Consider the following 16,583-nt stretch of genomic DNA (forward strand, 5'->3'; position numbering starts at 1 on the left):
CTTAGATCTGTTCTCAGTCACGGAGGCATTTCTGTGTCAGCTAGATTTCCAAGCAGGTATGAGAATTGAAGTCTGGCCTTTGTGATGAGACTGGATGTCAAAAGGACCTTTTATTCCCTAAACAGGATGTCTTTCTGTTTAGACTTTTATGTCTTTGAGTGCACAGCCCAACTGATTTTTCAGTACTGCATGGTCTAATTGGGGCAACCAGAAAAGTCCTAATTTTCATACCAAGTTCAATTAAACCAGTTTCCACCTTTCCAGGAAATTGATTCTCAAGTGCTACTTCCATTATCAAAGTACATGCTATATTTTAATTTATTTATATAATTTTTTACTGGAATGAGATTTATAAACAGTAAAATACATAGATTTCAAGTTTATAACGTAGAGAATTTAAAAAAATGAACACACCTACTATTCCAATTAAGATAGAGAGCATTTGTATCACCCCCAAAAGTTTTCTCATGTCTCTTTGAAGTCAATCCCCACCCTTCATAGGCAACAAATTTTCAGTTTCTGTTGTCATAGATTAGTCTTGCTTTGACCTTAATATAAAAGGAATCGAAGAGTATTTACTCTTTTCTGTCTGGCTTCTTCGCTCAGCACGTTTTGAGATTCACGTGTAATAGTGTTTCATTCTGATTTTATTGCCGATTAGTGCTCCACTATTTTATTGTATTTTTAAAATTTTTATTTATTTATTTATCGGCTATGTTGGGTCTTCATCGCTGTGCGTGGGCTTTCTCTAGTTGCAGCGAGCGGGGTCTCCTCTTGGTTGCGGTGCATGGGCTTCTCATTGCGGTGGCTTCTCTTGTTGCAGAGCACGGGCTCTAGGCATGTGGGCTTCAATAGTTGTGGCTCGCGGGCTCTAGAGCGCAGGCTCAGTAGTTGTGACGCATGGGCTTAGTTGCTCCGTGGCATGTAGCATCTTCCCGGACCAGGGCTCGAAGCCATGCCCCTGCACTGGCAGACAGATTCTTAACCACTGCACGACCAGGGAAGTCCCACTATTTTAAAATACTGTAATTTGTGTATCCTTTCTCCTCCTAATGGATATTTTCCCACCTTTTGGCTATTATTAATAAGGCTGCATAGAAATTCTTATACGTTTGTTTGAGAAAATATGTCTTAATTTCTCTTGGGTAAATACATAGGAATGCAGTTGCTGGGCCGTAGTGTAAGTGTAGGTTTAATTCTATAAGAAAACTGCTAAAGTTTTTAAAGTGGTTATATTCTTTAACATCGTCCTGTTTAATGCATAAAAATTCTAGTTGCTCTACATACTCTCCAGAATGTGGTATGTAACTCGGCTTTTAAAATTTTATCCATTTTCATCTGTATGAAATGGTATATCAGTTTGGTTTTTAATTTGCATTTCCTGATAATTAATGCTATAGAATACATTTCCATGCGCCTGCTGGTTAGTTAGAAATCAGTCTGAAATTGTCACTGACTACTAACCCATTGTATTGCTTTTAAGGATATGCTCTTGCTATTACAGTGAATTTTTTGGACAGATCGAAAACCATAAAAATGAGCAAAATAAGCTAGCAGCGCCTAATCATCTATGAAGAATACTTTGTGAACAGATTTTTATTGGGACACCCAAGGTGCAGAGCTCTTTAGATTTCATTAATTAGGCATGTGGACATCTGATCAGTGTACCAGTTTGCCAGCAATAATCATAATTTCTTGTTAGAGATATACTCAGTGTAATTTTAGCATAAGGCATATTTTTGGCTGAAATATTTTATGGTATAGGCAACTCTTGTAGAAATTCAATAATATCTTATAAATTTGAACCTTACTTTTTCAGAATGTGTGATAATTACTTCATCCAAGAGGGTATTAAATTTGTATTAAGAACAGGATAAATCCTCTCCCCTGACACCCTACTAACATTTAGGTCGAGTTCTGTTTATGGTTGAACAGATCAGTGACAGTTCATAAAATATTGGTACATTTCTTCATTGCTTTTTTTTCCCATTGAAAATTAATTAAACGACTATTAAATATCAGGCACCCTGGTACATTCCATTAGGGAAGACAGATGCAGAAATGAGAGATTATATTACCTCATGCTATTGCTATAATACATGTAATGCAGTGTAGTACAGGTGTGTGTGTGGTTCAGAGAATGTATCTGTGGTGTCCAAGTGGGCTCATGATACAGACAGAGGGACACATTAACTCCTGCCTGGGCCATCAGAGGACTTCTGCAAGGTGGTATTGACCTGGACCTAGAATCCAACTTGCCAAGTAAGGAACTGAAGACACTCTGGCTGCCTTCATGAGTTTTGGCTTAAATAACATTTTGCTGAAGTAAGGGACGGAGTGATAAAGAAGAAAGTGGATAGTAATGAAACCAAACACTATGCCTCACCGAGAAATGCAACAGATGTGTCCACTCTCATTATCACATAATCTTACGCATCTTGCAAACACCCCTCGGACATAGGTAATATAATTCCTGGTTTATACGTGAGGAATATGAAATATCTGTGGTCTCAATCCCAGTTTCAGAAACGTTGAAATGTGAAAATATGCATGGCTTAGAATCAATAAAATACAATAAAATCATTGTTGCAAGTTTCTCATCCACTCCTATAGAGCATGTAACATTTTAAAAGGAATAACTTTTAACTGTATATAACACTACACATTTTTATCTTCCTCACAGGCCTTCAGAATTAGTATGATTCTTACTCTACCTTGAAAAAACATTGGGCAGTTTGCACTCTAAATGAAAACTCTAAGAGAGGGGCTTGTTACAATGGGCCTTTCTTTGCTGTCCTACAGTCAGGAAGGAAATGGGGGTAGAGGAAAGGTCTGCTCAGATTGGGATCTTATCGTTATTTGTAGAAACAAATAATAACTAACATTTCTGAGTACTTCTGTGGTTCTAGGCACTCCTCTAATTCTCTCTTACTTAATCTTTACAGCAACATGAGGGAGTTGGTACTGTTATTTTCTCATGTGTCAGATGAGTCCGCCGAGGGACACAGAGGTTAAACAATTTGCTTACTGTGTACAGCTAGCTTGAAGCATAGCCAGGATTCACCGTAGGCGGTCCGGCTTAAGCCTCCATCCCATGCCCCACCCCTAACATAATGAATAGTGTATGTTGGAGCTCAGCTGGGCACCAAATGGAATACGCCTTCTATTCACCAAAGGCAGAAGTGCTCCCTGATAGAACTGACGTCAACCTGCTTGAACAGTGTGCTGTGTATGGTTTGGGAACCACACCTATATTGTTCATATTCTAGCCCCACCACTTGAGTAAGTAAGTCATTAGGGTCTTTGAGTCTCAGTTTTCTTGTTTTTAGAATGAGAGTAATATTTTACCTTGTGAGGGTTTTTTTTAAGGATTAATCGTTGAAAAATATTGAAGACAGAGTGATGAAGATAGCAAAAAGTGCTTAGGAAGCTTAGATGGGGGTGTGTAATTTGCTCTCACAGGGATCTGAGGCCCTGCCTTGGTACAGGATGCTAGGCTGGTAATGTGTCCATCCAACCTGGTGGGACAGAGACATGGGAAACATTAGAATCAGTGGCAACTTTTGCTCCAGGATGGTGTTTTTCCTAAATGGCCTTCCTTTATACGGCTTAAGTGCCAAGTAAGAATTCCAATACATGTCAAATTGCTCATAAGATTTTCTTACAGAAACCTCTTTTAATATCAAAAGACTTTCTAGCTCCAGAAAATTACAGATGTTGACTACAGAGAATCAAGGTCAAAGTCAAATCATTTAAGGATAGAGTTAGATTACTGCATCACAGAATGTTGCCATGGTAGGAAGATGCCAGCCCTATGGATGTGATTGCTTTAGAGGAGGGCAACACAGCACAGGGAGAAAAACAGTGAAGTTGGGGCAGGAGACCTGCATTTTCATCCCAGCTCTGCTGTTGGAACTCGGGCAAGTGTTTTGACCTTTCTGGGTTTTCATTTCACGTTGTGCACATTTGAGGATTAGGGCTGTTTGAACTGTACTCTCCAAGCCCTAGGAACCTGTAGAGGGTCTGTATGGGCTGTAGCTAGTGTGGAAGCAGCAGGTAAAGTAAGACTTCAGCACGGCTTCTTTAATTCAACCAAAGGGCCTCTGCTTTGATCAGTTATATTCATTGAGTTTCCACGTCTGCTTCAGTTTGGGGGAAATAAAAGGAGTAATGGTGAGTTGTGAGGATAAAAACCAAGTAAACTAAAACAACTTGTCTCTGAAATGACATCATTCTAAGTTGCTCATCTGTAGCCAGTGTACCTGTGCTCTGCTCTCTGTACATGTCTGTGGGCAGAAGTTGCAAAGACTGAAAAAGACCTAGTTCTTATTCTCCAGACGTGTGTTCTCTAGCTGGAATAGGGCCAGGCCATGGCCAAGACAGTAAGCAGGCAAGACTTAAAGGCTCCTCAAGTCTCTCCTATCTGGCCTATCCTACTACTTGTCTCCTTTGGTGGGAGACTCTCCCCAACTCCATGCTTTTCTGTGTTCCCTCTGCTCTCGAGGAATGGTCTCATAAACCTTTTATACCAAGATGCAAAGTGATATATGCCTTAAAACCTTGGAGCCCCTTGGTGAGATCTGCATTTCATGAAAGACCAAATCTTAAACAAAGGTGATAAAGCCCTAATTATAGCTTCTTCTTGAGGCAGGTGTTCTTCTTCAAACATGTTACATAGGTGACCACTTTTTTCTCTAAGGTTGACTCTTATGGGCATAGCAGTGGAGCCTGGTGTTTATGAGAAAGGACTCTGAAGCCAGTCAGTTTGGGTTGCATTTCTAGCTGCATCACTTCGTAGCTGTGTGTCTTTGGGCCAGCTACTCAGGTTCTCAGTTTCTTCATCTGCAAAGTGGGAATCAATTACAATACCTACCGCAGATATTATAAACAAACATTAATGTAGTAATCTCTACAAAGGACTCGAGACAGAGTAAAGCATATAATAAGCATTAAACAAATGGAAAAACATGTACAAGAGCTATTTGGTAAATAGTTTAGAAGAATGATGAAAGACTGAGTATCATGGTTTAGACTATATGGGATATATGAAAAAGAAAACATGACTAAGTAGTTAAAGAAACTATTGCAGAAAAGATTAGTCTTGATCTGACTTTTAAATGATTGAGGCTAGATTAGTTGGAAGACATTCTAGGCAGGGTGAAGAACAGGAATAAAAGTGACAATGGAGGAATAAGCTTAGTGTATCCACGGAACCGTGAAGAGGCCTAGAATAGAGGGTATACTATAGTCTGTAGCAGGAGAATAAGAGGAAAACTATATTTAAGGAAGATTAGATGGAAATCAGTTCATGGGATGGTTTGGAGTAGCAGAGGATATTACTTTAGGAGGCTAGTAAGCTATTGCAATATTAAATATCTAGAGTAAGGAGAAGTTACATTATTATAGTGAAGGAACCAAGTTTTGGAGTCAGGAGACCCAGGTAACTACTTTAGCATCTATGAGACTCACCACCCCTAACCATAAACTGTGGATAATATCCTCATAAGGTTACTGAGAAGATCAGGAGTTGATACATAGAAAAGTACTTCGTAGGTTCCAAAGAATTAAAATAATAATTACAGAATTACAGGATTATTAGTACTAGATGTCATTGTGCACTCCTAAACCAAAGTAGCAGCAATGGAGGTGAATAAAAATGTAGATGGGCTGTTGTTTGATGAAAAAATTCATGAAATATCTTATTACCTAGAAAAAAGAGGACATGAATCATTTGGCCTTCATTCTTGGGGAAATGGGTCTTTCTATTTATTAAAAAAATGATTTGTTAGCTTAGGATAAACCTCTTAAGTTTGCTCATTTTTGTTGAAAATAGTTTCATATGTATTGGTTTATTGTTTGTGCCTTAACATAAGGCAAAAAATGAAGCGTTCACAAGGACATCATTTCAGGTGTTACTGTGTTTCAGCAGTTTTCATTGTCATAGTCATCCCTGTGACCATCAGTTACATTAGATATATAATTCTTTTATTCCTTCATACAAAAAGGTATATAAAACAGTTATAAATCTGCATTGATCCAATAAAGAGATTCTAGGAGATGCTTTTTAATACTTGATCTTTTTATTTTCTTATCTCCTGCCTTGTCCCAGCTCCTCTGCTGGTCCCTCTCATCAGCTCCTCATGGCTATTGGTGTGACTAGCTTTCCCTTCCATTTCCAGCTACCCAGGTTTGTTACATTGTTGTGCTTTAAGGATCCTGCTCATGAAGTTTTGCGGTCAGCACGCTGGCCAGGGCTGTTTTCCCTCGGGCCTTCTGGCTCTGATGAGCTGCCCCCGTGCATTGGTTAGGTTTGCTCTGTCTCTGCAGAAGCACCTCTTCCTTCCCACCTGATGGGAAATTTCTTCCAGTCAGCTGTTTTCCAAAGCACCAAGGATTTCCTGTTGAACAGATATTTGGTGAACCGTGTTCATATATTTCTCTGATTTATTTTTGGAAAAATGTCTCTTAAACCAGCAGTCAGAGAGTAGAGGGTATTTGCTGCTGAGGTGCTGTAATGAGAAACAGAGGCTTTCTTGCTCTCTTCTGGTGGGAGATCAATTATCCTCCTAACAGGGTCCTGGATGCTTAACACAAAGTCAGTGCCAACAAAGGAGCAGTTAAGAGTGAGACTTCCCTACTGGGCTGGTAGCAGGGATTAAGCAGATAGTAATGAATAGGAGGTCAGAAACGCAGGTGGCAAGCCTGAGGTTCCCACACCAGAGGTGGGAATCCAGCTCAGGGCCTGTGAAGGAAGCATCATCTGTATCACATCGTGCTTCTTTGTCTTCTCCCTCCCTTGCAAGTTAACAGTTGGATACCCAGTTCACCTACTTTACTGGATTTGATAAGGAGCTGAAAATTGTTTATTTATCTGAAAATACTTTAACTTAGTTTTGGTAATGATTTAGCAATAAATAGCTGACCGTTCAAATGTTCATTAGCTCTTTTAGCCCACAGGGATGCCTACTGTTACAGTCATACTAAATAGTTCTTTTACAAAGTGGATTTGTTAACATACAGGCAAAAAATATTTTACTCCCCATTGAACCCTAATAGGCAATTTGGAGTTGATACTCTTGCAGTCCAAATCTGGGGCCTGGAGTCGAGGCTGTGTTGCTTGTTAGCTGCATATATTAAGGCAAGTTTCCTCAAAACGCTAAACCTCAGCTTCCTTTTCTGGAAAATAATAATACTAATTTCACACAATTATTATGGGAATGAAGTGAAATGAGGTAAATTTTAGAAAATTACATACACAGTGCTTGGCACACAGTAAGTAATAATTAAATATTATTACTAAGGCATCGCCTAATAGTCTAGTGTTTTAATCTTTTTCAAAATCCTCCTTCCCAAAACTTTAAATCTTACCCCCAAACTTCGTTACTGAAAAGAATGTGTGGCTGTATAATGAAAGGTAATACAACTGGAGGGTAAATATGAGATTTTGAATTCAAGTAAAGAATCATGTGATGATATGTTGGTCTCCCCATCCCTCCTCAATCCCTTTGCCTCCCACATACCTCATACTGATGCTGATTTTGTCCTGATCTGGGCTGCTCCCATTTTTTTAAAAAAAGAACTTTAGAGAGGAGAGTAGGTATGTGGATTTGTATGTGGCGGGTGTTAGGACTTACGTCAATTACCGCTGACAACATTCACTTTACATGCAACTGATAGCTTCATAGACCCCAGGACTAAGGACCAAGATATCTTTTTTTTTTTTAATGTAGATTTAATTTATTTATTTATTTTTGGCTGCGTTGGGTCTTTGTTGCTGCGCGCGGGCTTTCTCTAGTTGTGGCGAGCGGGGGCTACTCTTCATTGCGGTGCGCGGGCTTTTCCTTGCGGTGGCTTCTCTTTGTTGCGGAGCATGGGCTTTAGGTGCACGGGCTTCAGTAGTCGTGGCTCGTGGGCTCCAGAGTGCAGGCTCAATAGTTGTGGTGCATGGGCTTAGTTTATCCACAGCACGTGGGATCTTCCCGGACCAGAGCTCGAACCCACCTCCCCTGCACTGGCAGGCGGATTCTTAACCACTATATCACCAGGGAAGTCCCAAGATAACTTTTTGCTTTAGTTAACTTTCATAAAGCTCCAGTGGAAGCTATTGGGAGGGAGGATAACGTGGTGCCATTTACTAGCTGTGTAACTTCAGCTGTATCTTTTAATCTCTTTGAACCTCTTGTTTCTTCATCTGTAAAATGGACATATAATAATGTCTTCTTCAACAGGTTTCTGTGAGGATTAATTGGGATAGTTTAAGCTTCTGGAACATAACAGGTGTTCATTAAATGTTAGCTTCCTTCTCTACCCTGGCCACTTGTCTGAAGGAAGTACCCCGGCTGATATCTGAGACTCGGTAACCTTAGTAAGGCAGCTGTGGCTTTGTAAGAGAGAGAGAGAGAGAGACAGAGAGAGAGACAGAGAGAGACAGAGAGAGAGAGAGAGAGAGAGAGAGAGAGAGAGAGAGAGAGACAGAGAGAGAGAGAGAGAGAGATGGAGACAGAGATAGAGAGAGAGAGAACCCAGTGACTAGGAAGGTGAGATTTCAATATTGGAAAATTGTCACTGGACCATAGAGGTATAAAGCATTCTCCATTTCCCCTCCAGTTTCTTCTTTAAAATATATGCTATATTTTTTCATCTCATCCTCCAACCTAGTAGGATTCCTAAGTTTCCTCCTACTTCTACCTATCTTAGTTTTCACAAGAGATACCACACTATGAATCTTCTGTCATTACTTCTTGCATCTTTTCAACAGCTTTCTTCGTTCTCATGACAACTAATATGTACTGGGCTTTGCTCTGTTCTAAATACTGTTCTAAGAACTTCACATGTGTTAACTCATCACAGATATCCCATGAGGAGGTACTATTTCTGTCACAATTTAATAAATGTACAAGTGAAGGCAGTATAGAAGTGACTTTCTCAAGCTCATACAACTATTGTAATATGTCTGAGAACTGGAATTCCAATGCAGGTAATCGGAATCCAGAGGCCGTGCTGAAAACCGATAACCGTTAGTGCCTCCTCATCAAATAGCACTTCTAAACCTAAGTTTCAAACCTTTTCACATTCTGTTTAGGTTTTGCCCATCCAGACCCATCTCCCTTTAGTCCCCATCTCTCTCCAAGGTGGGTGCTTCTCCATCTTTGGACACGACATGAATGTTTGTTATGCTTGCCTTCTGCTTATACTGATTTTCTTTCTCTGGATCATTTAAGGCCCAGTTCAGCTAGTTCAGGCTTCTTTGTGTCTTTATTGTTTATCTAGTAATTCATGGGCTTGTTGTTTCTCCATTCATTCATTTGTTCATATATTTATTCATTTGTCCAGCAAATATTATGAGTCGATTACATATCAAGTAACGTAGATATTTCAAGTTAAACAGGACATAGCCCCTGCCCTTCAAATCACAGTCAGATTTGAGAGATAGACATATAAATAAAATATTTCACATAGATAATTACTGTATTGTAAGTTACCATAACAAAGGTGCATTCAAGGTATTGTGGGAGCACAGAGGAGGAAGTGCTGGGCTCTGAAGAGGTCCAACAAGATGATGCTGATCCCTGCTGGATCTAAGATACATAGATGAATATATAGAGATATTCATGAGTGAGGCATGTGGGGATAGAGGGAAGGGGAAAGGGATGGCGGCAGAAGGAACAGCATGGACATATTGGTGAGGCAACAATACGGTAATCAGGGAACTGTTACTACTTCAGTGCCTTGGGCAGATGTGCTTGGGGGAGTGACAGGAAATGAAACTGCTGAGAAAGGTAATGTCTTAAGTAGAAGGAATTATATCTTTTTTTTTTTTTTTTTGCGGTACGCGGGCCTCTCCCTGTTGTGGCCTCTCCCGTTGCGGAGCACAGGCTCCGGATGCGCAGGCCCAGTGGCCATGGCTCATGGGCCCAGCCGCTCCGCGGCATGTGGGATCTTCCCGGACCGGGGCACGAACCCGTGTCCCCTGCATCGGCAGGCGGACTCTCAACCACTGCGCCACCAGGGAAGCCCTATATCTTTTAAATATATTAATTTTAGAGAGGAGGATTTGAGAGAAGGGCCAAATTAGAGCTAGGAAGACCATATAGGTTACAACTGTAGTAGTCCAGATGAGAAATTGTGGCGTTCAGAACTAAGGCATCACTAGTGGGATAAGGGGACATACATCAGGTATGGATATGGGATGGATCATGTTGAATCTAGCATGATTCCTGGGTATATGTCTTGGGTAAATGAATAACTATGATGATATGATATTAGTTGAGACTAAGTTGGGAAAATGACTAGGTGTTGTATGGAGTTTAATTTTAGACAACCAGGTGAAGACATTAATAAGTAGCTGAAATGTGGGTTAATTTGGAGTAAGTATGCATCTGTGAAATCATCACCAAAATTTATGCTATGAACATATCCATCATTACCACAATCTATGCTGTAAACATATCTGTCATCACCCAAAGTTTCCTCCTGCCTTTCCTTCTTTATAATTATTATTATTTTGTGATATGAACACAACATAAGATCTACCCTTTTAGCAAAATTTTAAGTATACAGTATTATTAACTAACAGCACTGCGATGTACAGTAGATCTCCAGGGCTTATTCATCTTGCATAACTGAAACATTGTACCTTTTGGACCAATTCTTCAATAACCATTTATTGAATGTTTATTATGTCTGCTGGGTTCAGGATGTTTAAAATTGGGCAAGTCATAGTCTTACCCTTAAAGAGGACATAGTCCAGTGGATGGAGACAGAAATGAGATTATAATACAGAAGAATTCGAATTGCTTATGCACTGGATTGTGGGAGAGTGTGGCCAAGAGAGAGAAAAGCTCAGTGTGGGTGGTCAGTGAAGACTTCACTGGACAAATGATTTTGAAGTTGAAACACAATTTTTACAGATAGGAAGAGCTAGACATGAATGATATTCTAGGTAGAGAGAATAGAAGAGTTACTGAGGTGTGAAAGAGCGTAGAGCCTGTAGTGAATAACAAGCTGTTCTGTATGGTTGGAATACAGAGTAAGTGAGTTCGTCTGTGCAGCTATGCCCACATGTCCACGGGTTTGTGTTTTGAAGCAGGGCTTCAGTGTAGATTGAATTTTCCTGTTCAAAATTTTTCCAACCGTTATAGTCTAGAGCAATAGCTCTGAACTAGTAATGCAGGTCAATAAGTCTAGACACAATTTCATGAAAACTTTAGAGGCATTGACAAAATTGCTGCGTTCATTTAAGTAAAAAGCAGGTATTTGTTTCCAGGTTTGAGAGACCCAGGATCTTAGAATGAGTGATTAGTGGAACAATTTATTTTATCACAGTTGGTTTTAAAATAATTTATCTACCCTACTGCTACTTAACTTTCTTTTCTTTTTTTTTTTTTAACATCTTTATTGGAGTATAATTGCTTTACAATGTTGTGTTAGTTTCTGCTGTACAACAAAGTGAATCAGCTCTATGTATACATATATCTCCATTACTTAACTTTCTAAAGTCTTTTTTTTCCCCACAAGGAGAGGTCACATAGGAATACAATAAATATTTTTTGAATTTAATTCAGGAATTAATTTCTTGCAATTTTTATTAGTAGAAAACATGGCATGTAATTCTGAATGAATACCAAATTGTTTCAGACAAGCAGAATTAGACTCTAACAGCTTATGAAACCCGGAAGACATGGGTTTAGAGTCTGTCTGTTTCTCTCCTCCATCTTTTTTGCTTCCCTTTCTCATGGCAGTGCCCTATCTCTTATGAAGCTTGGCTCCTGGCCAGATAATGTATTCCTCAAGTCCCTGCAGGACCCTAGTAAAGTGAAATTGGCAGATTTCCAAGTGGAGGGAGCTGATGGACATCAGGCTCCTAAAACAATGTGCAGTTGTGATGTATTCTTTAAAGAATTAAATAGATTATTTATCTACCCAAATCCATACTTTGATAGCAACAAAGGCTTTTGGTCATTACTATTATTCTGTGATATATTTCAGTGATAAAATAGTAAGTTCAGTTCAACAAAACCGTGTGTGAATACCTACCACATACAAGGCACAGTGCTGGTAAAGCAGCAAAATTAATGTAAACTGTCTTCTTCTTCATGTAATTCAAAAAACTAGCTAGCACAAACATGATTTACTTGTGTGGTCATTTGCATTATAAAATACCAAATCATAGGATGAGTTATATTCGACCAGTGTTTGATTATCTTTAGACATGTTTCATTTGTGGTACAATTTTGTTTTTGTGATTTGGTGTTCTATCCTCAGTCATGGTCCTAACCCTGGGGTTGGGTTTCCTGCCACCTGCCACAAGGCTGCACTGGTTGCCTGAGGTGGCTTTGCTTTCTCAAGGCACATCCTCTCAGAACTGAGATGTGTTATCCTCATTTTCCAATATATTTTCCTATTGTGTTGTTATTGTTACTACAATGCCTAAACTTGATATAACTACTTTTTTCAATTCATGATACTCCATTGACAAATTTGATGCCTATACGAGATGTATTTTCTCTTGGGATTTCTGTCATCACATGAAATGTTTTCTTACTTGAATGACTTTAGTCATCATTTAAGAAATTATCAATCATTGAATACCTAGAATAACGAGATTATCCGAATAAAAAAGATCTCACCTACATGGGTAATATTAATTTGATGAATTTTAAATGTTTGAGGTGGGGAGAATACATTTAAACTGAAATGCTTATGTTTGTAGAAGTAAATATAATTGTAAGAAAAGATATAAAGTGGAAATGATAAGACCATGCAGGTAATATAGCTTTTTAAATTTGCCTGTCACCTTACACAACATTTTCTAAATAATTATTATTACCTTTACTAGTATTTTAATTGTGTCCACCCATAAGTGATTTAGGAAAAGAAAATTATAATTTAAACATAGTTATTGGTTCTGATTTGCTTTAACTAATTGTTTTAAAAGTAACTGTGTTGAAATTCAGATATTTCCCTGTCCCCTCTGCAATTTTTCACACATTGTGTATCTTGAATAGCTTTGAAAAATGTTGGAAATGGGGTAAATCTAGGATTGAATTCTGATATTCATTTTAATGTTCCTTTCTTTTAGGTACTGCATGAAGTTATGTGGAAATGAAAGCGATTCACGAAACCCCTCCTCCAAGAGTGAATGAATGTCTTTCATAAATGGAGCTTGGCTTCTGGTTTTCCCAGGACACTGACATTGTGGCAGAGACACAGCGGCTCTTCCTGCTGTTTTCAGTGATTCACAGAACATCTGAACAGTGATGCTGGCCTTGGATTTACAGATTTCCATCCTGATACCTTATTTACTTCTTTGGGGCAGAAAAGCTTGCACTAATTGCTCTCCATGGTGGCTAATCTTTTCAAGAGCCTGATTTTACCTTACATCCATAAGCTTTGCAAAGGAATGTTTGCAAAGAAATTGGGAAATACAACAAAAAAAAAAGAGAATCGTCAGCTGAAAAAGGATCAAGACATTCTTATTGCTGGCCAGACCAAACCCCCTAAATTTTCTAATACCTTGAAAAGCACTGTAAAGAAGATTGCAAAGTGTTCATCCCCTCGCAACTTATCCACTGAAGAAGACAAGGCTAGCAAAGAATTTTCCCTCTCCCCCACGTTCAGCTACCGAGTAGCTATTGCCAATGGCCTCCAGAAAAATATTCATATAACCAGTGGTGAGAATGAGGATATCCTTCAGGAGTTATCTTCCATCGAGAGTTCCTACTCAGAATCACTCAGTGAACTAAGGAGCAGTACAGAAAACCAGGCACAGTCAACACACACGATGCCAGTTAGACGCAACAGGAAGAGTTCAAGCAGCCTGGCACCCTCAGAAGGGAGCTCCGATGGGGAACGCACTCTGCATAGCTTAAAACTAGGAGCTTTACGCAAACTGAGGAAATGGAAAAAGAGTCAAGAGTGTGTCTCCTCGGATTCAGAGTTGAGCACAGTGAAGAAAACCTGGGGAATCAGAAGCAAATCTTTGGACAGAACTGCCCGAAACCCAAAGACCAGTGCCCTGGAGGCCGGATTCAGTTCCTCTGGCTGCATTAGCCAAACACAGGATGTCATGGAAATGATCTTTAAGGAACTTCAGGGAATAAGTCAGATTGAAACAGAACTTTCTGAACTCCGAGGGCATGTCAATGCTCTCAAGCATTCTATCGATGAGATCTCCAGCAGCGTGGAGGTTGTACAAAGTGAAATTGAGCAGCTCCGTACAGGGTTTGTCCAGTCTCGGAGGGAAACCAGAGACATCCATGATTATATTAAACATTTAGGTCACATGGGTAGCAAGGCAAGCCTGAGATTCTTAAATGTGCCCGAAGAAAGATTTGAATACATTGAAAGTGTAGTGTACCAAATTCTCATAGATAAAATGGGTTTTTCAGATGCACCAAATGCTATTAAAGTTGAATTTGCTCAGAGGATAGGACACCAAAGGGATTGCCCCAATGCAAAGCCTCGACCCATCCTTGTGTATTTTGAAACCCCTCAGCAAAGGGATTCCGTCTTAAAAAAATCATATAAACTCAAAGGAACAGGCATCGGAATCTCGACAGATATTCTTACTCATGACATCAAAGAAAGAAAAGACAGAGGGATACCATCCTCCCAGACATATGAGAGCATGGATATAAAGCTGTCTACTCCAGAGCCCAAAATCAAGAAGAACAGTTGGCAGTCACCTGATGACAGTGATAGAGAGCTGGAATCTGACCTCAATAGAAACAGTTATGCTGTGCTTTCCAAGTCAGAGTTTCCAACAAAAGGAAGTGCTTCCAAGTCAAGTTCAAAATCACACAATGCTAGAGCCAAGAATAAAACTTCTAGTAGCAGCAGAATTGCAAATAAATCAGAATATGATAAAATTTCCTTGTATTTGCCAGAATCGGATAACTTGGCAAAGCAAACCACAACCTATTATGCAGACGCAACACCTCTCTGGCACTCACAGAGTGATTTTTTCACCACTAAACTTAGTCGTTCTGAATCAGACTTTTCCAGATTGTGTCAATCTTATTCGGAGGATTTTTCAGAAAATCAGTTTTTCACTAGAACTAATGGAAGCTCCCTCCTGTCGTCTTCAGACCGGGAACTTTGGCAGAGGAAACAGGATGGCACGCCTACCTTGTATGACAGCCCTCAGGATCAGTGTTTGAATGGGGCTTCTCAGGGTGTCCAAGTACAGAGTGAAATTGAGAACACAGAAACTGTGGACAGTGGAGTGAGTAATAGCATGGTGTGTGCATCTGGAGACCAGAGTCACTACAGTGATTCTCAGCTCTCTTTACGTGAAGATCTTTCTCCATGGAAGGAGTGGAATCAAGTAGAGCAAGGAGCTGATTTAGGTTTAGACTCATCCACCCAGGAAGTTTTTGACTATGACACAAACAGTCTATCTGATCAACAACTAGATGTTTACCATAAAGACCTAGAAGACTTGGGAAAGTGCCACAGTGTCCTTCACGATGACTCTGAGAGCTACGATTTAACCCAAGATGACAGCTCATCTCCATGCCCTGGGTTGGATAATGAACCACAAGGACAGTGGGTTGGCCAATATAATTCTTATCAGGAAGCTAATTCTAATGAGCTGTACCAAAACCAAAGGCAGTTGTCCATGATGTATCGAAGTCAAAGTGAATTGCAAAGTGATGATTCAGAGGATGCCCCACCCAAATCTTGGCATAGTCGATTAAGCATTGACCTTACTGATAAGGCTTTCAGCTTCCCAAAATTTGGATCCACACTACAGAGGGCTAAATCAGCCTTGGAAGTGGTATGGAACAAAAGCACACAGAGTCTCAGTGGGTATGAGGACAGCGGCTCTTCCTTAATCGGGAGATTTCGAACATTATCCCAGTCAACTGCAAATGAATCAAGTACCACGCTTGACTCTGATGTCTACACAGAGCCTTATTACTACAAAGCAGAGCATGAGGAGGACTATAGTGAACCAGCGGCTGATAATGAAACAGATTATGTTGAAGTGATGGAACAAGTCCTTGCTAAGCTAGAAAACAGGACTAGTATTACTGAATCAGATGAACAAATTCAGGAATATGATCACCCTTCATATGAAACACCTTATGAAACCCCACAAGATGAGAGTTATGATGGGCAGGAAGATGATGTGGCTAGTGAAGGGGGATTGGAACCCTTAAAGGAAACATCAGTTGAAGTGAAAATAAAAGAAGATGAAAACCAAAACATCCCTGAAAAGCCCCTGGAAATCATAAAGCGAAAGAAGATTCGTCCCTCCTTCAAAGAAGCAGCTTGGAAAGCCTATAAGAAGCAAATGGCAGAATTGGAAGAGAAGATCCTGGCTGGAGGTATTTATGTTTAAATGCTACATTATGAGCTCCTTGTGTTTTACCATTGGGTGGTGTTCTTTAGAGCATGTTCTGTGTTTACTCTTGGGGGAAGGAATTTACTTTCAAGGAATTTGCATGTTTATTCTGAGAAGGATTTTATTTTACTGAACTCCCCCAACAAGTTGGGCTTGATGATTTAAAATCAAAGTGTTTTCAAATAGGTCATAAGCCCTATACTCTGTGGCTCAACCTTTCTGTGCCAGGATT

The 16,583-nt window shown here is 39.7% G+C and overlaps 1 protein-coding gene across 2 annotated transcripts in view; it reads left to right on the forward strand.

Moving 5' to 3' along the window:
- UNC13C (unc-13 homolog C) overlaps positions 1-16,583 on the forward strand; it is a 597,834-nt gene that overhangs the window by 4,458 nt on the left and 576,793 nt on the right. Inside the window, exon 3 of one of the 2 annotated variants that reach the window (XM_065872546.1) lies at positions 13,082-16,334. In XM_065872546.1, the coding sequence (XP_065728618.1) occupies positions 13,343-16,334 (2,992 nt within the window). In that variant the 5' untranslated portion in view covers positions 13,082-13,342. Of the gene's footprint in view, positions 1-13,081; positions 16,335-16,583 lie in introns of those variants that run through there. The other variant, XM_065872547.1, reaches the window with a different exon arrangement.

The sequence above is a fragment of the Phocoena phocoena genome, chromosome 2 (assembly GCF_963924675.1).
Source record: "Phocoena phocoena chromosome 2, mPhoPho1.1, whole genome shotgun sequence".
NCBI lineage: Eukaryota > Metazoa > Chordata > Mammalia > Artiodactyla > Phocoenidae > Phocoena > Phocoena phocoena.